The 22,279-nt window shown below is 60.5% G+C and overlaps 2 protein-coding genes across 2 annotated transcripts; one reads left to right on the top strand and one right to left on the bottom strand.

Moving 5' to 3' along the window:
- Positions 1 to 6,366: 6,366 nt before the first annotated feature.
- Positions 6,367 to 12,676, top strand: RASL10B (RAS like family 10 member B). The gene is made up of 3 exons (XM_037167312.2): positions 6,367 to 6,585; positions 11,010 to 11,134; positions 11,603 to 12,676. The coding sequence occupies exons 1-3, from the start codon at positions 6,370 to 6,372 to the stop codon at positions 11,871 to 11,873; spliced, it is 612 nt and encodes a 203-aa protein (XP_037023207.1). The 5' UTR covers positions 6,367 to 6,369; the 3' UTR covers positions 11,874 to 12,676.
- Positions 12,677 to 14,928: 2,252 nt separating this feature from the next.
- Positions 14,929 to 22,207, bottom strand: GAS2L2 (growth arrest specific 2 like 2). The gene is made up of 6 exons (XM_037167289.2): positions 21,790 to 22,207; positions 20,120 to 20,361; positions 19,014 to 19,121; positions 17,867 to 17,963; positions 17,015 to 17,264; positions 14,929 to 16,462 (listed from the first exon to the last, which is right to left on the bottom strand). Exons 1-6 carry the CDS (start codon positions 22,205 to 22,207, stop codon positions 14,929 to 14,931), a joined length of 2,649 nt encoding a protein of 882 aa, XP_037023184.2.
- Positions 22,208 to 22,279: the final 72 nt, after the last annotated feature.

The following is a 22,279-nucleotide window of genomic DNA, read 5'->3' as shown; positions in this document are numbered from 1 at the left end:
AGCCAACCCTGCTAAGCCCCCGAGGCAGCGGTATGTCCACTCCCCAAAAGCGGGCCCACTGGCTCCAGACTTCCACCTGAGGCGGTGTGACCCTTCTCCGCCGGCAGGGTGGCAGCACCACAGGGCCGAGGCCCGACCGCGGCCGAGGACTCCCAGGTTGGAGCCTCCCTACTCCCGCCTCACACACGGATGCTTTTCCTGACGTCGCTGGGACTCAGACTTCTGTTCCCTGCCACTCCCAGCTCCAGGAGGCAAGAGCCTGTTTATTTTAGTACCTGGTGTGGCGCTTGGGAGCGGCGACACCTCCCCCGTGCTTACCCATTTCCATCCCCCGAACACTAACCCTGGAACCCCAGCCAGCCCCCATACATGTTACCAGAAACAAGGATGTTTCTTGAAAAGTTTTCAAACTTGCCATCTCAGTTTCTCATTTAGCTTTCGCCCCGCCATCCAGGATGCTGGCAACGAGGGCAGAGCTAATTCAGGGAGGCTCGTGGGATGCAGAGGGACTTCATTTCAGAAGGGCCCTTTGGAGACAGGACTGCCCCAATACTCTGGCGCTGAGAGAAGTCCACTCCTCCCCTGCCCCCCCCACGGTGGTGGTGGATGAAGACGTTCAAGTCCAGCCTCTGGCTCTCCCTCCCTTGTTTCATTGTCTCCACTTAATGGTCAGAGGCTCCAGGACACAGCCTCTGGAAGCCAGCGGGGTCCTCAGCGTGATAAGAACGGGGGCGGGGTAGGCAGGCTCCGCCTTGTCTTTCCTGTCCCACTGTGTCTGGGTCTCAGATGCCTCAGGTGGGCCTACGTGTCTCCCAGGGAACCCGAGCCTGCGCCCCAGCTGTCTGGTGTCCTCAGCTGAACCACAGCCACTCGAGGCTTGATTAAGGGCAGACAGACCCATGGACAGCGCCTTTCACCCAAGGTAATTCCCAAGGACTGAGGGGAATGAATGAGCAGGCCCCTGGCTGGCGCGCGTCCTTCGCCCGAAGGGACTCTCAGCAAACAGATGCCATAACTGAATCTTCAATCGGGCCAATAGTATTTTATGTTAATACGATGTTTTGTTTTGTTTTTTTTTAAGATTTAGAGGGGAGAGGAGGAAGAAAGGAAGAGAAACATCAGTGTGTGGTTGCCTCTTGGGTGACCCCTACTGGGGACATGGCCTGCAACCCTGGCATGTGCCTTGTCTGGGAATCGAACCAGTGACCCTTTGGTTTGCAGGTCAGCACTCAGTCCACTGAGCCGCACCAGCGGGGGCTGATGTTTTTTTTTAATATGTAAGTAATGTTTGAAATAACCTACCACTGGAGGCCAATAGGAGGCTCCGTAATGAACCCGTGGCTCCGTGCTCCCCTCATATAACTAAGAAGCTTTGGAGAAGCCTGGCCCCCGGTCAGGAGTGTGAGCATCGTGCAGTCTCTCATTTGTAGTCCACTCGGCCTGAACTAGAACCCAGTGGAGGGTCATGGCCCCCGGGAGTAGCAGCAAAGCTTGGGGTCCCTGGGAGGGTAAGGACTAAAGACCTTCAGATACACTGGGGAGGTGGATAGTGCCCCGGAGGGTTGAATCAAATTAGGAGGCACTCGGTGACCACTGTGGTCCCATGGGGCAGTTAATCTGCCGCCGCCAGGGGTCGTCCCCCGCCGCCACACACACACGCGCGCGCACACACACACACACAATCACAGAAGTAGCATTCCACAGGGAAGCTGTGTTCTCTGCCCAGCATTTGCTTTCATCTGCTGCCCTGAGCTTTCTCCTCATAACCACACCCTTAACTCTCGGGAGCCCACCCAGAACAACTGGGAACTTTCCCAAGGTGGTGTTCAAGCTCCTCTATATGTGGCTCTAGAAGAGAAAAATAAAGGCCAACATGCCAGGCACGGCGTTGAGGGCTGTGCACACGGCAGCTTTTTTTGCGATGGGACCTCCCTTTTATAAATGAGGCAGGTGGAGTTGGGGGAGTCCCGGTTAGTCGCCTTGGGTCCGTAGGAAGTGGTGAGGTCATGATTGAAGTCCAAATCTGCCTGCTCTGAACCCTGGCTCAAGGCCACTGTGCTTTGCTGTCTGAACAGGAGAGAACAGGGAGCAATCGCAATCGGGAAGGTGCCACAATGCAGAGTCCAAAGGGAGGATGAAAATGGGGGTCCCTGAGGAGGCTGTGGCCCTCAGGTAACAGAAAGTCACAGTGGGGGGTGCTGCAGCCAGAGATAAAGCACCTTCCAGAACTTCCTCCTCCCAGCCCTCCGGGCAGCTACAACACTACAGCTGTGACCAGTTGCCACCCTATTCAAACCTCTGGATGCCTTTTGGTCCCGCACAGGCTCCGTCCAAACTCGCTCGGCAGTCAAGGCCTGTGACCTCGCCCCAACCAGCCCCTTAGTCTCCTGTCACTCACCGTGGTCCTGCCCCCTGGGCCAGGTCTGGCTCCTAGACCCACTTTCAAGCCTCACCTGCAAGTCCCCCTCTTCCACACGTGACCCCCACCTTGCCACGCCGATTCCATTTCTTTCAAGGCTCCTTCCCTGAAGGCCGCCTCTCATTGGTTGGTCCACGCCCTCTGCCCTCCCCCAGAACCTTGGAGCACACAGGACCTCATTGGACTGTGAGCACCGTCCCACGCTCAGCGGCTGCCCAGCTAGGGACTCCCAGCCTTTGCATCACACATCAGTCACTTCAGTAAGACAAGTTAGTTTCTCTCCGCCTCAGCTATCTCCTCTGTAAAACGGGGGGAAGAGACTGGACCTCACAGAACTGCCAGGGTGAAATTTGGGGATAGGGGCAAAGCTGGGAGCACGCTGTCTGGCACGTAGTAGATGCTCATAAAATACTGGCTGCTGATAGTGGATTGTGCTGAAAACTATTGTTTTAGGAGAAATACGTGAGTGATTCTGCCCCGAGCCCCTGGTACCTCCCAGGCCGGAGAGGAGGAGGTAGTGGTCGTGTTTAGGGCTGCGGAGGTCACACCAGCTTTGCTATGAGCTGCCCTGGTCCGGAGTGAAGCCAGAGGCACTATCTCTGGTCCCTGTCCCCCATCCTCCAGGTTAGAGCTACAAATATCGCAGGGAGGGTCAGGGGGGTGAAGGTTGCGTCTAGGGGTTAAAGAAGAATTCGTCTAGGGTCGCCGAAGTAAATGTGTCAGTCTCAGGGACCCAGCGGAACGCCAGCACCTGCCCCCCCCCCCCGCGCGCCCCGCCCCGCCCCGCCCCGTCCGTGCTCCCCCCGCGCCCGGCTCCTTCCAGCGCTCGCGGGCGGCGCTCCGCAGGGAGAGCGGGGCTAGAGGTGTCTACCCCCTCGGCGCCCGCACTGTCCCTGCAACACCTCGGAGCCCGCCCCCACTGAGCAGCCGGGGCGCCCCCTCCCCTCTCCCCCCGGGCCGGGGAGCCTGGGCGCAGCGCCGGAGCCCGGGGGGAGCGTGGCCCCGTCGGCCAGGGCTAGGGGCAGCTAGGACAGCCCCAGGTAAGCTGCGGGAGGAGGGGGACGTGGGTGGTGCCGGGCTGGGGCGGGCGGGGGGTAGGGGGGGCGCCGTGGTGCTGGGGTAGGGGAGCGGGAAACGACCGAGGCGACTGGTGCCCGGGTGAGGATGGAGGAGGGGGCCAGTGGGCAGGCAGGGAAGCGGCGCGGGGCGACCACGTGAGAGCCGGAGCTGGGGGTTGGGGGTGCTTGCGAGGTGCTGGAGGCGGAGAGCAGGCTGGGCTCTGGCATCCCCCCCCCCCAGACTCCTACCAATCAGGTCATGGGGAGCCCAGCATCCTTCGAAGCCCCCACCCACCCATTCCTAAATGAACGTGGTGGGGACAAGCAGCAGGCAGACATGTGACTCGGCCCATCGGGACAAAAAAGGCCCGGTCCTCAGTCCGGGGCAGAGACTCAGGTGTCCAGGCGGAGGGGAAGGGACAGGCTTTGGCCCCTGTGTGCATCCCCAGCCTCTTGAAGCGGACGCTGTCTGCAGACTCACTGCAGAGCGCAGGCCTTGGGGAGGAAGTGCTCAGGGGCTGGGCCCTGCTTCTCTGGGCAGCCCCCTTTCACCTCCACCCTGCTGGGGATGATGGATTAATAGACACTTAGACCCAGGACCCCTGCCTGGGAAGAGGGAAGGGGCACCAGTCACCTCTGAGTCAGGGCCAGGGCCACACTTGGGCCTGGTGAGATCCAGGAGACGCCCCAGCATAGGGGCCTCCCATGCACCCTTCCCTGGCTCTAGCACCGAGCCCCGCATTTATTCCCCTGCTGTTTCCCCAACGGGACTGATTTCTGGGCAGGAAGGGTGGTGTCCAGGAGAACACGCAGGTAGGGAACATCCTGGATACCTCCAGGTTGCCACACCCAGAGAGAGGCAAAGGACTCTGGGTTCCTTGGCCTCTCTTCCTCCCCTAGGGTGTCCCCTTCCCCACCTGCTTGTGCTGGTTATGTAATTAGCTCGGCTGAGGCTCTGTCACGCTGACAGTGTCCAGGGAGGCCTGAGGGGCCTGAGGACCTGGAGGGTGTGATGGGAGGAGGAACGAGTACTTCCCCCTTTTGGGAGCCCGTAAGCACCTGTTGAGGAGAGGCCACTGCACAAGGCAGGAAGGACATCGAGGTCCTAGTCTTGGCTGACAACTTAGCTTGCTCTGTGGTGTTTACTTGCCTGAGCGTCTGTTTTTTGGTTCTTGCTTTTACCTTTAATGCAAAGGGGAAAGAATCACACACACACGAGTGTATGGGACAGCGGTGGGTAGGGACCCATCTCGGGACAGCTAGCAGGCCTCGGAGGAAGGAAGGACCGTGCGCACGCAGTGGCCACTCCTCACTGAACACCCACTCTGAGCCTGGCACCAGGCTTTACCTGCACGGCCTCACTCCAGCCTGGGAAGCGTCTCGCCCAAGTTCACACTGGAGGTGGCTGGCCGGGCTGGGACTCCAGCCTCGACGGGTCTCACTCCACACCCTGCCCTTTGTTTACTATTTCCGCACATCCAGTGGATCAGGCCCTTGGAACCAGGACGAGCCGAGGTGCTCTCAGCTGACTGAGCACTACACACACGTGGGAAGAACATGTGTCCATGCAGGAAACACACGGAAGCCTGCAAAGCATGCATGACCCTATCGAGTTCCAGCAAACCCACCTGCCTGGGACCCACTGAGCAGGCACTGGTGGTCCCCCTTTCTGGGAACAGTCCCCAAACAGGGAGTCTCAGGCATGCACCAGCCTCCCTGGTCACCATCTCCCCCCAAAGAGAAGGCACCCAGCTAAGAGATTTACATAGATTATCTCAGGGGTTCGGGCTACTGACCCGCAGTTGAATACATGTGCAGAGCAAGCCTCAGGTCAGACAGTGATTTGCCTGCTGGTGCACAGCTGGAGACGTCACAGCGGGGGTCCGTAGCCAAGCTCTAAAGTCACTGAAACGGAGCAAGCACGGAGCTAATGAAGCAATGGCAGGTCCAACCTTGTAGCGGCCCTTTCCTGGCCGCCGGCGCACCTGCTGTGTGCCAGGCCCTTGGCACTCGGGGGCTGCCAGGGAGTCGGACACCGCCTTGGCCTGTAGGCATTCACCAGCCGGGATCCCCGGACAGGACGTTGGAAGTCCTGTGGCGTTGTAGAAAGGAGTGGCTGGCGTTCCTGGTGGCGTGACTTTGGGTACCGTCCTTACTCCTGAGCCTTCGCTCTGGGTGGGCGTACCTGGCCCTCAGGCATCTCGTGTTCCCTGAGGACAAGCTGTGGGCACGCGGGCTAACCGAGCAAGTGTGCAACCAGTGGTGTCCTCCAGAGCCGCGTGGTCATCTAGTGCAGGGGTTCTCAGTGGGGGCATTGGGAAATGGGGAGGCACCTGGGTCGTCATGGTGACCGGAGGCTGCTGCTGCTGGCTGCTGGGGATGTAAAACCTGCAGTGTGCCAGCCGTCCTGCCCAATGACGAACTCACCCTGTAAGACGTGCCCGGAGGGCCTCCACTGAGATGCACTGGCCCAGCTTCACCCCTGAGGGGGAGGAGCCCAGACCCGGCTCCGCGGGGAAGCCAAGCTGTGGGGCTCTTTGCTCTTTCCATTGCTCCACAGTCTGCCTCGTGGAGGGCGGGGGGTGGGGGGGTAGAAATGGAGAAGGAAGGGTGGAGAGGATTTCGGTAGACGAGTCAGGGGCTCTGGGCAGGGGCAGGGACAGCTGCAGCGAAGGCCCTGCGGTGGAAAAGCGCAGCAGTGCCCTGGAAAAAGCCGGCCCACCAAGCCTGCCTCTTGTCCCCACAGCCCAGGTGGAGCCTGCGGAGGGCCCAGGGCGGGCAGGGCAGCAATGATTGGAACTGACGGAGGCTGAGCCCCCAGCCCCTGGAATATGCAGCCCAGGCGAGCCCCACGCATCGGCGAGGACTTGGTGGCGGCGCGGGGCGGGAGGCATGGTCTCCACCTACCGGGTGGCCGTGCTGGGGGCTCGAGGCGTGGGCAAGAGTGCCATCGTGCGCCAGTTCCTGTACAACGAGTTCAGCGAGGTCTGCGTGCCCACCACCGCCCGCCGCCTCTACTTGCCTGCTGTCGTCATGAACGGCCACGTGCACGACCTCCAGATCCTGGACTTCCCGCCCATCAGCGCCTTCCCGGTCAACACGCTGCAGGTAGGCGGAGCCCCACAGGCAGGCGGGGAGGCTGTGGGGGGCAGGAGGGGGCGGGGAAAGGCTGAGCTCCAGTCCTCTCCCTGCTCCCCCTGGCCCGTGGCCAGGCCTCCACCTGGGGCTTGGAGAGCTGGGGCTGCCCTGTGGGCCAACCCTGCTTAGATCCGTCCCAGGAATCCATTCACGTGCTGGTGAATTTCACCAGCATTTGATGAGCACTGTCATGTGTGCAGTCCCTGAAGTGGACACTGGGGTAGAATGGTCTGTAGAAGGGACAGCAGAAGAGATGGCCAGGACCTGGTGAAGGTGTGTTTTCAGGGACAGATCTCTTGCCCAAGGGCCTTAAGTGATGCTCCGCCCCTGCCCTCGGGACTGGCCTGCTGTGCCCCCTTCCTGCAGGGGGTGGTTTCAGACGCCCCCAGGGCACTGGCCAACAGCCCTCCTTCCCTGGACTACAAGGGCCAGGTCCTCCTTGCCTCTCTCTGCCTCTGGCTGGAGAGGGGGTGGGTACGTGGGGAGGCTGAGCTCTGAGACACGTTTGCCCACTGAAGGCAGTCCCTGACCCGAGTGTGCAGAGGCTTTGCTCAGAAGGGTGAACAGCAGTGGAGACAGGAAGGCGGGGCCGTGGTTGGCTAGTTGTCATTGTGCAAGAGCAGCAATCTCTCAGGTAGCAGCTAGGGAGGGGCATGGGCTCAGCCCTGCTCAGCACCCCTGGGCCGGAGGGCCTTGGCCCAACCCCAGGGACACGCGTTTCTGCCGTCCCAGGTGCAGGGGATCAGCACCAAAGGTGAACTCCTGACCCGCCCCCCCACCTTGGAGGCGGTGAGTCTGATGAGGTCAGGGTCTAGTTCTCCACAGGAGGCTTGAACGGTCGGCAGCCTGACACTCGGATCGCACTGCCGTTCTGCACGTTGAGCTCCACATAGTTTCCACTTTGTGTTGTGCGCTTCATTTTAACTTAATTTCAAGTTTGACAGAGGTAAGACACGACGTAAAAGTGCAAACTTGGAGTAAAGGTGCGGGGAGAAATCTCAGGCCACCCCTGCCCTCCTCACCCTGCTTCTTGCCCCTCTCTGTGAGCTGTTCTCGCTGTTGTTCCAGACTCTTTCTTCCAGTGCGTCTTCACACAAATAAGAGAGCACGGTCCCGTTCCACTCCCTTTCTTACACTAAAGAACTCCTCTGCACCTTGCGTTTTCCCTTCACGCTGTCGCCTGGAGGTCTCCCTGCATCATTCAGTACCTGGTTGGGGTGGGGCATCTTTCTTCCGCGGCCATCCCCTCTTGCTGGACAATGGGCTGTTTGCAGTCTTCCGCTATTTCGAAGAACCCTGCGACGGGGTGCCCTAGTGCATGGGGAAGAATGTTGTGGACATGTCTCTGGAAGGGCACCACTGACACCAAAGGGCTAATGCAGCTGGAGTTTGGGAGGTGTCCGAGTCCCCTCCCGGTCTAGAAAGTTCCAGTGCACGCAAGCGCTGCTTCCCCAAAACCTCGCCTGCAGTTTGTTGTCAAACTTGAGGATTTTTGACAATCCGATGAATGAGATGTGATCGTCTCAGTGTGGGTCTTCTTTGCATCTCTGATTAGCAGTGAGATGGAGCATCTTTTCATATGTTTAATGGCCTTTGAATTTCTTTTTCTGACAATCTTTAATGCCCTTTGCCTGTCCTTCTATTGGATTGTTGGCCTTTTTCTTTCTGAGTGGGTCTTGGATTCTTCAGGATGTCCAAGATCTCACCCCTAGAGCACAGGTCAGGGACACTGAGCAGAGAGCAAAATAAAACCCAAGAATCCTGCTGGTCACCATCTGAAAATAGAATAAAAATACACTCTTCCCCAACTTCAGTTGAAAAGCAGTCCTAGGGAGTGCTCTTCCCTTGGTCTGAGCCTCGGTTGCTCCTTCTACAACCCCTCTCCTCCCATCAGAGAAGGAGGCTGGAGTTAGAGGGTGCGTGCAGTGCCCCCCAGGGGTGAGTGGGAGCCGTGTGGTGTTGAACTTGCCTCATCCTGGGTCCTCGGAGCTGCCCTGTCTCCATAGCTCCCTCCTTGTCTCCACACAGCCCGTTACGGTTTTTGCCATACGATGGCACTAGTAGGGCTTAGCTGTCTTTAATTTCATTTGAAACATTTTTGTTAGATTGTATTGTGACAGCTGTCCCTCCGATCAGTGTCCATTGGAAAAAAACATCAAAATTGGTGGATTTTTGTGTAGCCATTTTAATATTGAAGATGGAAGAAAATATGCAACATTTTCAGCATAGTTTGCTTTATTATTTCAAGAAAAGTAAAAATGCAACCAAAATGCAAATAAATAAATAAATAAATAAAAAGATTTGTGCAGTGTACAGAGAAGGTGCTGTGACTGGTCAAAAGTGGTTTGTGAAGTTTCTTGGTACTATTGACATTTAAGCCAAATAATCTTTTGCTCTGGGCTTGTCTCATGCGCTGGAAGATGTTTAGCAGCACCTCTGGCCTCTCCTACTAGAAGCCAATAGCTGGAGACAGCCAACATACTCAAAATATCCAAGTCGATAGTATTATTGGTGAAGATGAAAAGTGTGTCTTTTATTGTACATTAAAAAATGTAACAGACTTTTTGGCCAACACAGAACAACCTGGAACCCTGCACAGAGTGAGCTGGAAGGAAAGTTGAGCTTTCTTGCTCCCTGCCTTCCACCAGGGTGAAGGGACAAGCCAGCAATTCAGGAGCCACCCTCCTCTCCCTTTTAGGAGCCTCCAGAGACAAGTGGGAGGGAGGCAGCCTGGAGGCCTCCCCAAGGAGGAGACGTGCTGGGGAGGAGGTGGGCTGTCACCCCGGAAGGCTGGCAGCTGTTTCCTCTCCCGGCACAAGAAGGGGGGAGCCACTGTGCCCATTTCCACATCCCTCCCACTTCCCACTGTCCTCCATTCGCGTGTGGGTTGGGGGAGGGGCCAGGTACATGTGCGGGTCCTATGCTCCTGGAGCCCACTGTGACCTGCAGAATCGTTTTCCCCGGCCTGAGAAGCCGGTGAACGGTTTCCTACAGTGTTAGATTCATCCTCAAGCATCTTCCCCTTGCACCGAAGTTAGAACTCAGCACACAGAAAAGATGCCACATCATCTCCCTGAGGAAATCTACTGCACCAGCTGCTAAGCGTTTGAGTTGGGAAGCCCTTTTCTGGAGTCAGACGTAACCCTGTCACCGCCACCAAAGTCTTTTCCTTTTCACTCTCTCTCTCTCTCTGGGTTGGAGAGCCAGCTATAGTGGCTGGCTTCCTCCTTCATGCCTGGTCTTTGCCCCAACTCACAGGCTGGCCCGGGAGACATGCCTGCCTCTCCTCCTCTTATTTTCCTGGCTCCTCAAGAGAGAAGACCCTGGCTGCCCTTGTCCTTGAAGGCCTCCACCTCCCCCAACTTCAGAGTCCACCTTCTTTCCACGCACTGGCTGCCTTCAACTGCTCTTGCAATTGCCATCTGCTGGCAAGTTAATTAGCTAATTAATTCTTAAGGAACCTTCTCGTTAGTGCACTCAGCCTTTCCAGGGGTCTATTCATCTTGAGCTGCAACCCCACCCTGAGAATTTGTCATAAGCGCGCAGGAAGCTCTGACTCCCAGGAGCTGGCCTCAGGCCCTGCTCTGCATCAGCCCCCATGATGCATCCAGCCTCAGTCTGTTCTCCTCGGGCCTTCTCCTTCTCAAACGCTGCTGTGGAACAGACAGAAGGGGGCATGCAACCCAAAGGGCAGGAATTATTGGCAGGAGTTGCCTTGATCCCAGCATGGCCCGGCTTGGGTTCAGGACCATGGAGAGCTCACCCAGTTAGGCGGCGAGTAAGGAGCCTGCTAAGAGCCCACACAGTGCAAAGCCCTGAGTGAGGACGGGGAGGAGGCACGTAAAAATGAGAACAGCTTGGCTCTGACCCTCTCAGGGGCTCGAAGCAGAAGAGGGGAGCTGGGGATGGCAGCAGCCCTAACCAAGGTATGCTCACAGGAGAAGAAGGAAGGGAGGAGTCCCCTGCTTGAAGGAAGGCTTCGTGGAGGAGGAGGCATTGAGCTGAGCCTTAGAAGCTAGAGGCCACTTCAGTAGGTTCAATAGCTAGCTCAGGGCTGGGTTCTTAGAGACACTATAAACATAAACAAACATGGATGGATGGATTGGGGGGCAAAATGGTACAAGGCAGGCCTCAGCCCCAATATATGCACAGGACCATGCAGTGGCCCTCAAGATCAGACCATGTGACCTGCCCTATCCTAGCATGAGGTGGGGAAGCCACAGCACTGAGCTCCACTCTGCACTGGCCCTGGCCTCCTGGGGATAAGTGGGTGCAGAAGGCTTTGGGTACGGTGGCCGGATAGGGTGCTGTTGGTCTATGGCTGGAGGTGGCTGGGGCCTAGGGGAGCCCTCACGGCCACTCTGACCTTGGCACCGATGGGGGGGCTGTTGCAGGAGTGGGCCGATGCCTGCTGCAGGGGACTCCGGAGCGTCCACGCCTACATCCTGGTCTACGACATCTGCTGCTTTGACAGTTTTGAATACGTCAAGACCATCCGCCAGCAGATCCTAGAGACGAGGTGAGGGCCCGGGATACGGTCCATGACCACCTCAGTGGATGCCCCAGGGCTAGCCAGGTCCCCTGAAAAGGGTGCATTGCGGGCAGGGGGTGCAGACGAAGTAGCCTCCAGTCCCCCCTTCCCCCCCCCCCACACACACGCACTCATGACATTTTGCTGTTAACTCATTTTGGGACACTTACACGGGTGGCAAGTCTGGTACAGTGGTTAGATGAGGGGCTCCGGGAACAAAACTTCAGTCAGTGACTGTGAGCCTCAGGCTCCCCATCTGTAGAATGGGGATAACAGCAATGCCCACCCTTCCCATCAACTGTGCAGATCAGAGAGTACAACGTGCTCCAGAGCTGCGCCCTGTCCCTGGAACAGATATGTGGTAGTTCTGTTATTGACTAGGCACAGCCTGCCCTCTTTGAAAGTCCAGTGGCTGCCACACGGGTGGAGTTCTGAGAGTCCCACCTCGTTCCCCAGGGTGATTGGCACCTCCGAGACGCCCATCATCATCGTGGGGAACAAGCGGGACCTCCAGCGTGGACGCGTGATCCCGCGCTGGAACGTGTCTCACCTGGTGCGCAAGACCTGGAAGTGTGGCTACGTGGAGTGCTCGGCCAAGTACAATTGGCACATCCTGCTGCTGTTCAGCGAGCTGCTCAAGAGCGTCGGCTGCGCCCGCTGCAAACACGTGCACGCCGCCCTGCGCTTTCAGGGCGCGCTGCGCCGCAACCGCTGCGCCATCATGTGACGCGCGCGTCCCGCCTGCCCCAAGGCTGTCCTCGGGCTGTGGCCTGCACAGCCTGGGTCGCCTCCGGATGGCGCTGCGGGGCTTGAGCTACGAGTGGCGGGAAGAGAACTCTCAAGTGCCGGGCCTGAAATGCCCCCGTAGCCACGCGTCTCCCCGTGGGAGGCAGAGGGCAGAGAGGGAGCCACCCCGTAACTGCCCGGTCCTCCCCTCTCCCGCATCTGTCTTCCTGGGACCGGGTCCTTCAGGGCTGTACTTAGTGCAGTACCCAGCCCGGCCCCTAGGGGCACCACAGCCTTTTGGAACTGGGGTGCGCGCCGGAAATGGAGGGTGGGGGTGGGGGTGGGGAGGTGTTGCCTTAGTTGGCCCCCACCCATGTTCTCCGAGAGCGTGTCTGTCATTTCCCCGTGTATTCCTTCCCTGTGTCCATCTGTCTGCCCAAGTGTCTCTTGGTCCTTCCCGGTCTTATCTACCCCTTGGTTCCCCGCCCCGCCCCCAGCTCCGTTCACAGGGCTCGCATTTCATCCACCCCCTTGTTGCAGATCCTGGCGGCTTCTCTGTGAGGTCCACCTTGTCACCTGTCGGCGCCACCGACACAGGACAGAGAGATGCGGGTGGCCTGACGACCGACAGCAATTGGGTCTGAGGGTTGAGGTCCCAGATCAGTCAGGGGGAGAAAACTGAGTTGTACCCCCCCAGGGAGACCTCCCCACCTAGCAGCCCCCAGAGACACAAAAACCTACCTTCCAGCCTTAACTCGATGGTCCGTCCCTGCCGGGTGCCCCTCACCCCTTTCCTGACCCCAAAGCCAGATCGCCCCCTGGGTTAAAACTTTTTTTCTTGACAGACTGTGAAGACAGAACCCCCGAAGGGGTATATTTAGTTCCATGACGCTGGGTTCCAGCCCTGGGTGGTGTGTTAGACTGGGAGATGCTAGGTTTGGGGGGCTGTGGGGGACAGGCTGGTTCTGGGGGTGGGATTTTGGGGGCCAGGTGGTGTGAGTGAAGGCTGTCTCCCCACCCCACCCCAGGCTGATGCCCAGACTGCTTACTTGAATCTCAGATTTCCCTAGTTAATCTGGGGAGGGGTAGAGCCAGAAAAGGAATTATGGGGACCCCTTGCTGGAAGGAGAGGTGCCTGTGTTCCCACCTTTAGATGGAGACTCTCAGGATCTGTGTCCTTGTCCCGACCCCAGTCGGCTCCTTGCCCTGGCTCACTCCACCCCATTTTCTCCGGCTGCCTGGCCAGGTTTCTACCTCTCCTCCCTGGAGCTGATTACTGTCAGAGTTTTGTACCAATTCAGAAATAACAAAAATAATGACGATACAAGGAGCAGCCTGAGGGATTCCTGGGGGACTTGGAGGTCACAAAACGGTGCGTGTCCCCTGCTCCGTGGCCAGAGTTCTCCAGGACAAGCCCTTTGCCCCAGTCTGGTGAGAGGGGAAGAGAATCCCTGGTGAGAAGAGAGGCACGTGGAACAACCCGGCCTTGGCCTCGCCCAGCTGCACCGTATAGACCAGGAAATCGGAGCCTGGATTCGCAATAGAGAGGAGTCTGGGGGAGGGACTGTGTGTGGGGGGGAGTGTCACCCAGATCCAGTGTGAGAGGGAATCTGTGAATTCCCCAGCGGACGCCCCTCCACCCACCTGGGTAGCACAGCCCTACAAATGACCACCATGGCCTTGGCTGGGCAGTCCAGTATCCCCGGGTCCTAGTCCCCAACATGCTCCGTGACTGGACAAGTGACTGCCCTCTGAGCCTCCCTCTGAAGCAGAGGAGGCGGCTCCCCTTCTCCACACCTGGCAGTGGCTGGGAGGGTGAGGGAGAGGGTCTGCCCCCTCATTTCCCAGGCCCTGCTGCCTGGTTCGCCGGGTGGGGAGGGTATGGGATGGCAGCATCTCACCATCACCGCGGCCCCCAGCTCTGAGGCACCCAGAGCAGGGGTGGCCGGGGCCCAGGCCCCTGGCTGGGCCTGTGGGAGCCATGGGACTGTACCGCCTGGCTGGCCCACTTCACCCCCTCCGCTTCACCCCAGGTCTTCGATTTTGATTTCCTTCACCCTCATTCTGAGTCTCTATGTCCTCCCTGCCCCCACCCAGGGCTCCCCACCACCAGGGTCTGGAAGTGTGTGTGAGGCCCGTTGCGCGGTGACCGGAAGTCAGATTAAAAATCAGGGAGTGTTTTCCCTCATTTCTGTACCAAGGTGTTGGCTCAGCTTCTGACAGTGGAAGGGAAGGATCTCTGCTGGGCAAGGAGAGCGAGGGTGATGGGTGACCCTGAGCCCTGACACCCAGGTCACCCAGGAGAACTACGGGGACGAGTTCGGGACTCCTCTCCATCTGCTCCTGATCAAACCCCTCTAGAGGGGAGGCATCCCGTCTCCTTCGGCCGCCGTCTCAGGAAACCTCTTCATAACTGGACTCGGTCCTGTGTCTTTGTCCTCTGCTCCCGTGTCTGTCTCACTTGCTGCTGAGCCACCGTGGCCTCTGTCCTTACTTCGAGGGGGAACACGTGTGGACACTCTCGACCGACCCCGAGCCCAGAGCGCTGCTCGGGAGCCGGGAGGGCGGCCTTGCCCCTGTCCGTGGTGCTGACGCCCCAGCCGCCGCCGCGGGTCGGCCGTGCGGAGCCAGGGTGGACCGGCTGCGTCGCCCCAGCCCCCTCCCCTGGTCCCCTTCCCCTCCGGTGGGAGAATGTTCGCGAATGTCCTAGAGAGAGGGGCTCGAGCCGAATGGAGACTCGACGACAGACCCACGAGTGTTTGATCACTTACAAGGGTTGTGGGAACGGGTGCCGGGCGTGGCCGGCAGACAGGAGTTTGGGGAGCTGCCCGGGGGCGGGGGCGGGCGATCGCACAGAGGGCGCCCCGCTGCGCGCATCCGGACTGCGTTGGAATGGGAGCGACGGAGTGACCGGTTTCCCGCCACCCGTCCAGGCTGGTGGCGGCTGTCGTCTCTCCTGGCCTGGCCGTGTCGCGGCCCGCGTGGGGCCTTTCCTCTGCTCCCGCAGCTGACACGTGGGCGCCCTCCCCGCATACTCCAGGAGGAGAAGCCCCTCCTTAGACCCAGGACTCCTCCTCAGGAGGGCGTGGGACTCGGTCAGGCTGCCCGGGTCCCGGGCCCGAAGGTTGGGCCCTGCCCTCCCTCGGAGCCGAGGGCTCACCCTCCTCCCGCTCCCCCGCCCGGGCTCCACCCACCCGGACCGCCTCCCCTCCCTCTGCACCCAGCGCCGACGCTCTCTCCAGCCTGCCCCTAGGGGGCGCCCTGGTGGGACCCAGGCAGAGGTGGGGCAGGGGCTTGGGGATTCGTGAAGGCTGCTTCTCAGGCCTGTGGTCTCTCCGGGGCCGGATTCTGGGCCTCAGCTTCAGTTTGTAAATAGATGGCACTCTCTGGGGCTTCCGGAGTGTTCTCTTGCCCTTGCCTGGACATGCCTTGGCTTGGTCGGAATTCGGGTCCGGGGGCGAAGGTGCGGGGGCCTCCAGGCTGGCAGGCAGAGTCGGGCCTGAGCAGTCTGGCCCTCCTGGAGCCGGGACCTTCCTGGTCTTGGTGCCCCAGACGCTCACGGCTGCCTTTGTCCTTGGCGCACTCTCTCTGTCTCCCAGCTGCCCTCCTGGGCTTCCTGGGCCTGTAGTAACAGCCAGCTTAGGGGAGCTGGTACAGGCAGCCTTCCAGGCCGCCATGTCGACTTTATTAAGGGGTGGGGGTCCCTGAGCCAGTTCTTGGATGACTTTGTCATAAGGACCCCCAGGCTCAGGCCACCGCACACCCAGGCTGCGGACATAGACTCCACTGCGAGGGATGAGTCCGGACCCTGGGCCCTGGGGACTAGCAGTCCCCACCTCTAGCAGCTTCTCATCAGCCAAAAGCTCCTCCTCAAGGCCATGGTAGACAGCTTGCTCCTTGGTCCCATCCAAGGTCGGAGAAGTGCACCTCCTCTCCTGCTTCTGTGGGGCCAGGCCCCAGGACTCTCCAGCTTCTGCCATCACCCAGGGATCTGGCTTCTGGGCCTCTTGCCTCCTTCCCACAGAGCAGTCCCCATGTCCGGACCCAGCCAAGACTCCAGTGACGACTCTTTGAGCAACAGAGCTTCTCCCTGATTCTGTCATGGGACCTCTGCTTGCAGTACCCGGGAAGCTTCCTCCTGGAGTAGGCGGTTGGGCATGAGGCAGCTGGACAGGGGTCTTGGTGGGCCCTTTACCAGGGGATGGAGAACGGACAGAGGCTGGCTCCCTGAGCTGGGAGGAGGCACCCTCAGCTTCACCCTGGGGCGGCTGCCTGGGGCCCATGGGCGTGGCAAAACTGGAGTAACGAGGCGGGGGAGATGGTCCTCTTGCTGGTGTCCCTTGGGCCGGGGCCTCAGGAGCTCCAGGTTGCTGTGGGGTGGGGACCGTGGAAGGGGTTCCCCAGCTGTCTGTCTCCTCATGAATCCAAGATGTAGGAGTCCTCCCCCTGGGGAGTTCAGAGGGGTATCTGCCCTCCCTCTTCCCTGAAGAGGGGCATTGTAGGTCTCGTCCCCTAGGGGTGGGTGAGGATTGGGGGCTGTGTAGACTGTCCCCAACTGACAGGCGCTCCCGAGATGGCTTCTGCTGGCACCTGAAAGGGAGAATCGCCAGGCTGGCAGGGCCATCCAGTCCAGTCCCCTGGCTCTGGGAGGGGAGGGCCTTTTCCCAACCAGAACCCCCAGAGGCCCGACTTCATGAAGGACACAGATACCCCCCCTGCCTCTGTGCCTGTCTAAGAGTCTCCCTTATGGCAGATACTGTTTAACATTATTCTCCACCCCTCCCTGTGTAGCAGATAGAAAGCAGCCTGGTCTGGACCCTGGGTTACTTCAGATGCAGCAACCACAGGTCACCAGTCTTGGTGGCAGGGAGTCTTAGTGTCTGCCCTACCACGAAATGGCAGAAAGGCCTTGGGTGGGCCTGTTCCCTGTGTGGGTGCCGCTTCCTCACCCGTGAAGTGGGAGGGCATGTGAAGTAGCTAGATGATCCCAAAGGTACTAGGTGCATTTTCTGTTCTGAACACCTGAGGCCTGGCTGGGGCAGGGGCATTGCCAAGAGACCTGCTCCCTTTATCTCGGGGAGGGGGGTGGCCTCTGAGAATGTGGACCCCGAAGGAGAAAGAGGCCCTGCCCCTTCCCGGTACCTCAGGAATGGTGCTGTCTCTCGGGGGCCTCCTGCCCCTGCTCCCCATGCACTGTGGGGTCTGGGCGAGGAGGCAGGGGGCCTCAGTTTTTGGCTCGAAGAGGTGTACGTCTTCCAGTCCACAGGGGGCGGTGGGCTCTGGGAGCGGCTGACGGTCATCGTGGGCTGTGGCTGGGACGGCTCGTCCTGCACCCTCACTTCGTGCTGCACCGGCGACCCCCGGGCCTTCGGAGAGCTGCCTGGCTTGTGTGCTGCCGACACAGCCCCCAGAGAGGGAAGGAGGAGGGGGTTCGATTCCTGCTGCACACCCGCATCAGAGACAAGGGGGCCCACGGTGGCAGTGGCAGGGACAGGGACAGCACCCGTGCCAGCATTTCCTCACCAGGGTTAGGGGATGAAATCTGGTCAGAGGGCTGGGGGCGGGGGGCAGCAACTTGTTTACAGCTGCGTTTGTATTGCAAGTGCACACATTTTGCTTACATTGCATGCTTGCTTGTGGGCTGGGGGTGCTGATGGAGAGACTGTTGGAGGGCGAAAGACCCTTCAGGTCACGCTTGGTGCCCTGTAGGCGTCAGAGCCAGACCTAAGCCCTGCCTAGAGGAGCTCCGACCAAACGCTGATTCGCTGGGTGTTTGTCGCCATCCTGTGGCTGTACTTGGTGTTGCACCATGCCTGCTCGGCTTTCCTCCAGGGCTGCGGCCGCGCCACACCTGTACCTTCTACGCTGTGGGATCCACCGCACCTTCCTGTCTCCATACACCTCTCCACACCTCTTGCCCCTGGAGGCCCAACCTGCCTCCCGCTTTCGGCCTCCCGACCCAGAGCACAGGGAGGGGACTCTCCAGGCACTCACACAGGGACGTACACCGGCAGGGGTCGTGTTTGTCCAGGTAATGGCTGAGCGTGTCCCAGCCGCCCCCAACACGCACCATCACGTGGTTCCGGAGGACCTGCAGGGGGCGAGGGTGAGATTCAGGGCAAAGTGGGGAGTGTCCTCTTTTCCAGGACCAGCCCGTGGTCTTCCGGCGCACACCCATGTCCAAGTTCGTGTGTGCATGCATCACTCCCTGACACACGTCCGCGATGGGCGTCAGATAACACTCGTCGTCCAGGGTGGGGGCAGGCCGACAAACACAAGGTCGCCCACAACGGGTCAAGGGCCCTCGCAGCTCTCTCTTCTCTCCCTTCGCTGCAGGGTTACCCTGCACGTGCCTGTGTTAGGAATGGGGCCCTGGCTCTGCCTGATGTGTGTGTTGGAATGGATGGGGGGGGGGGGGGGGGGCGCGGGATCTCAGCCCCACTGCGCTCTGGGTCACATCGCCTCTCCAGGCCTCCGTTCCCGCAGTAAGAGCGGGGCCGCCGTTCCTCGCCCCAGCCCACCTCACGAGGCTGTTGGCTCAGGGTCTGGGTGAGGGCTCCTAGAGCCGGCTCTGCCCCGCGTTGTGGCGGGCGCCCGACAGGGCTCGGCCGTGTCCCTGGGTACGGAGCTGCTGGCCACCCTCTGAGGCGTGGCAGGCTGTCGCCGCCGCGGAGCCGCGGTGCAGGGGTGGGGGAGGCAGTGGGAGACCCGTTCGGGCTCCTGCTCCCGCTCACTCCGCAGAACGCACCAAGTCAGGCCTCAGAGGGGGGAGCGTGAGGCCTGCGTGCCTGGGTCCGGCACTGCACGCAGACTTGGGGTTCTCAAGGCCCCCGCTCGGACTGAGCCTGTGGCTGCGGTGCAAGTGATGGAAATAAGGGGTACCCCTCATACCCCACTTCTGCCTGGGAGTCAGGCAGAGCTGCAGACAGAAGCGGGGGGTCGTTCTGGCTGCCCTCATGGGAGGGGGGGGGATAGGCCTGCTAACTGAGGAATCTTCTGGAATTTTTCGAGGGAGAGAACACAAGTCCCAAGGGGTGAATGGTGACTTCCTGTCCTTGCCCTCGGCCTGGGCAGGGTCCCATGGGAGGAAACCTGAGTCTGCTGACCCTGAGGGCCCTTCCACCTCTGTCCCCACACTTACCCGGATAAAAATGAGGGTGTTGGAGTCGCCCACCTGGTACTTCCCCTCAGACACCTTGACCATGGAGAACTGAACTGGGCACGTGCAGTGGCTGACGAGGCTCTGAACCTGCAGGGCAAGGGGCTCAGCTCTCCCTCCGCACCTGTGCCCCAGCTCCCCACCGCCCACCGCCAGGTGGAGCCCAGCGGGGGGTCTGCCTGCCCCCAGAGCCACCCCAAGGCTTCCAGAGAGAAACATCAATTGGCTGCCTCCCACGCACGCCCTGGACCAGAGACCAAACCTGCCACCCAGGCATGTGCCCTGACCAGGAATCGAACCTGTGACCTTAAGAGCACAGGACACATTCCTACCGGCTGAGCCACACCAGCCAGGGCCGGGGAGGGAAGAATTCTAATGACCCGGGGAGAACAAGACCTTGAGTGGTCACCAATGGCCCAGCGCCCTCGGGGTCCGCTGGTGAAGGCGGTGGGCTGTGATGGGGAGGAAGGTGGGTTTGGAATTGGAGGGGGTCAGCCTCCCTGGCTCCGCTGTAACAGGCCCTGGGCAAGTTGAGAAACCTCCCGGCCCCCAGCTCTGCGGTGGGGGGATGGGGTTCACCGCAGGGAGAGCTAGGTGCTCCGGCCGACCCCGGGCCCCTGGGCCAGACACTGTCCAGAGCACTCCACCCGTCGGTCAGAGGAGCTGGGCACTCTTACCGCCCCCCGGCGCCATAGAGAGGGGACGGAGGCACAGGCAGGTTAAATAATCAGCCCTAAGACCCCCTCTGCGAAACGGGGGGACTCGGGCTCGACCCCAGGGGTCAGAGATGGTGCCAGCGGCTGGGTTCTTAACAACGCGGCCCGGGGGTCGTTAAGTGTGGGGGGTGCAGAATACTGGATTGGTAACAAAAACGGCGTAGGCGGCTTAGCTACTATTGTGAGTGATTAAAGTTGAGGCTCAGAGCGAGACAGGACTCAAAGCCAGGCAGTGGATTAGTGTCCGGGTGCCGGGCGGGGGCAGGAGCAGGGGTGGGGGCAGGAGCAGGGGTGGGGGGAGGGCAGAGGGGCAGGGCCCGGGGAGGCGGGGCCAAGGAGGCGGGGCCTGGAGGGCGGGTCCGAGCAGCTCACCATCTGGTCAAGGTTTCGGAAGTGGCAGGGCCGCCGCCTGGGGGGCGCGGGCGGCCGGGGGTCCGGCGGGGGCAGGGCCAGCTCCTGCCGCAGCTCCTCGTCGATCTCGTTCTCCAGATGCACCAGGGTGGGCGCTGCGACCCCGAAGCGCCAGGCCCGGCGGCCCAGCTCCAGCAAGCACAGCACCACGTTCTTCACGTTCTTGCGCCGCACCAGGTCCTCCGTCTCGAACATCAACACCTCTGGCGAGGGACGAGGGGGCGCAGGGAGGGGTGGGCAGCCTGAGGCCGCTGGCCTTCCCGGAGCCCCGCGGGCGGGAGAGCCCTGGGGTCACTCCTGGACCGGGAGGCCTGTCACCAGGTCTGGTTCTGGTGCTGCCAAGGCCAGGAGCCCTGTGGGGAGGGGGGTGGGTCCGGGCAGAAAGGCTCGGGCACTGGGTGCAGATGAGGTGGCCCCCGTAACAGGAGAAGAGGCGGTGGGGGCGGAAGAGGTGACACAGCCAAGCAAAGGCCCCTGGGGCCTGGCTGTGAGATGGGGTGAGAGAAGGGTTAACTCCACCTCCTACCCACTTGGTTGCCAGGACGGGTCCAGAAGCAAAAAGCAGTTTGTTCTGCTCCAGCCAGGCATCTCCCACTCAGCCTGCAGCCCACGCACAATGAGGCGGGTGGGGCACAGGCTCTGGGGCTGCCAGGGGTCCCTGACACTCCCACCCACCAGCTGTGCACCCTTGGCCTGTCCCTGAGCCTCGGTCCTCTCTTCTGTGCAATGGGGACATAGTCTGTTTCACCAGGTAGTTGAGGGTAGTTGCTAGTGTTTGCAGATAAAGCGCAGCACATAATAAGTGCTCGATAAAACACTGGCTTTGCCCACCCCTCCAGGCCTGCCCCTTGCTGCCTTGCTACCAGCCAGTAGCCTGGCCTTGGCCTGCCCGCTGCCTCGCACCTGCAGCCTTTGACCTGGAGGATGTCACAGGATCTAGCTCCATCCCACTGCTGGGTCCAAGGCCAAGGAGACAAAAGGTCCCGACATGTCACTTTCCTGAGTCTCATCAGCCCCAGCACACCTGGCCCCTGTCTAACACCCAAGTCTTTGTCCCCTGCAGCCTTGCCTGGTCCCTCCCCACCACAGCCTCTCCCAGTCACCAAACACCTTTGCTGTTCCCCTGTGTGAATTCCCTTTCTCCAAACTTCTCTTTATGCCTCAGGCCCAGCTCACATCTCCTTCCTCTGTGGCCGTTCTCTGCCCTCACATTCCACCCCACCAGGTCACACACGTGTGTTCTCCCCGGCCCCCAGCACACACGCCTCTGCTCTGAGCTTCAGTCACACCCGGCTGGAATTTGGGCATTTGCTCCCTCGACTCTCCATCCTGAGCTCCTTGGACGCTGGGTGTCAGTGTCCCGTCCTCAGTGCCCAGCCTGGTGCCTTACACCAAGGAGGGGGGCACTCGGGGTGTGTTTGTCGAATGAACAAATCATTCGACAAACACATTTATTTATCGAGGATTTACTATGAGACAGGAAAACTGAAGAATGAAGAGGGATGAGCTGGCCCAAGGCAACTCTGGAAGGAAGACCCTGGCTTTAACCCTCAGGGCAGCCTGGGCCTCGGAGAGGAGGTGGGCGCCCAGCGGGGTGAGGGTCTGGGCGAGGGGAGGTCCAGGGCGGGTACCTTGAATGCCCATCTCCTTGCGACACCACTGGATGAAGTTGGAGATGTTGTCCCGGGCCTGGAAGGTGCCCGGCTGGGCGGCCCCGTTGCAGGAGACCCCAGCCCGAGGCATGCGGGTCCTTCGGGCTCGGGCTGGCGCCTCAGCCAGGAAGGCCAGGGCAGCCTCGGTGACGGCGTTGGCGTGCCGGCACAGCACCAGGCCCGTCTCCAGCACCTGCAGGAAGTTGGCCGCATCGATGTCCAGCCCGTAGAGATCCCGAAGCCACTCCGCCAGGTCCTCCTTCATGGCTTCCAGGTAATGCTCACTGGACTTAAAGGGCCGGATGCTGCACACTGGCGGCCCAGGGGGCCCGGGCCTCCTCCCCCGTCCCCCAGGCTGGGACGTGGCTTGTCCCTTGGCAGGGGAGGAGGTGGGCATCTCTTTTCTCCTGCTGCTTCGGCTTCAGTCCTGACACCTGCTGCGTCTTGGCTGGTCCTTCCTGGCCCCTGG

The sequence above is a fragment of the Artibeus jamaicensis genome, unplaced genomic scaffold (genome assembly GCF_021234435.1).
Source record: "Artibeus jamaicensis isolate MK-2021 breed Jamaican fruit bat unplaced genomic scaffold, CSHL_Jam_final contig_2259, whole genome shotgun sequence".
Taxonomy (NCBI): domain Eukaryota; kingdom Metazoa; phylum Chordata; class Mammalia; order Chiroptera; family Phyllostomidae; genus Artibeus; species Artibeus jamaicensis.
The sequence above is the reverse complement of the archived record's forward strand: the minus strand, read 5'-3'. Positions and strand labels throughout refer to the sequence as shown.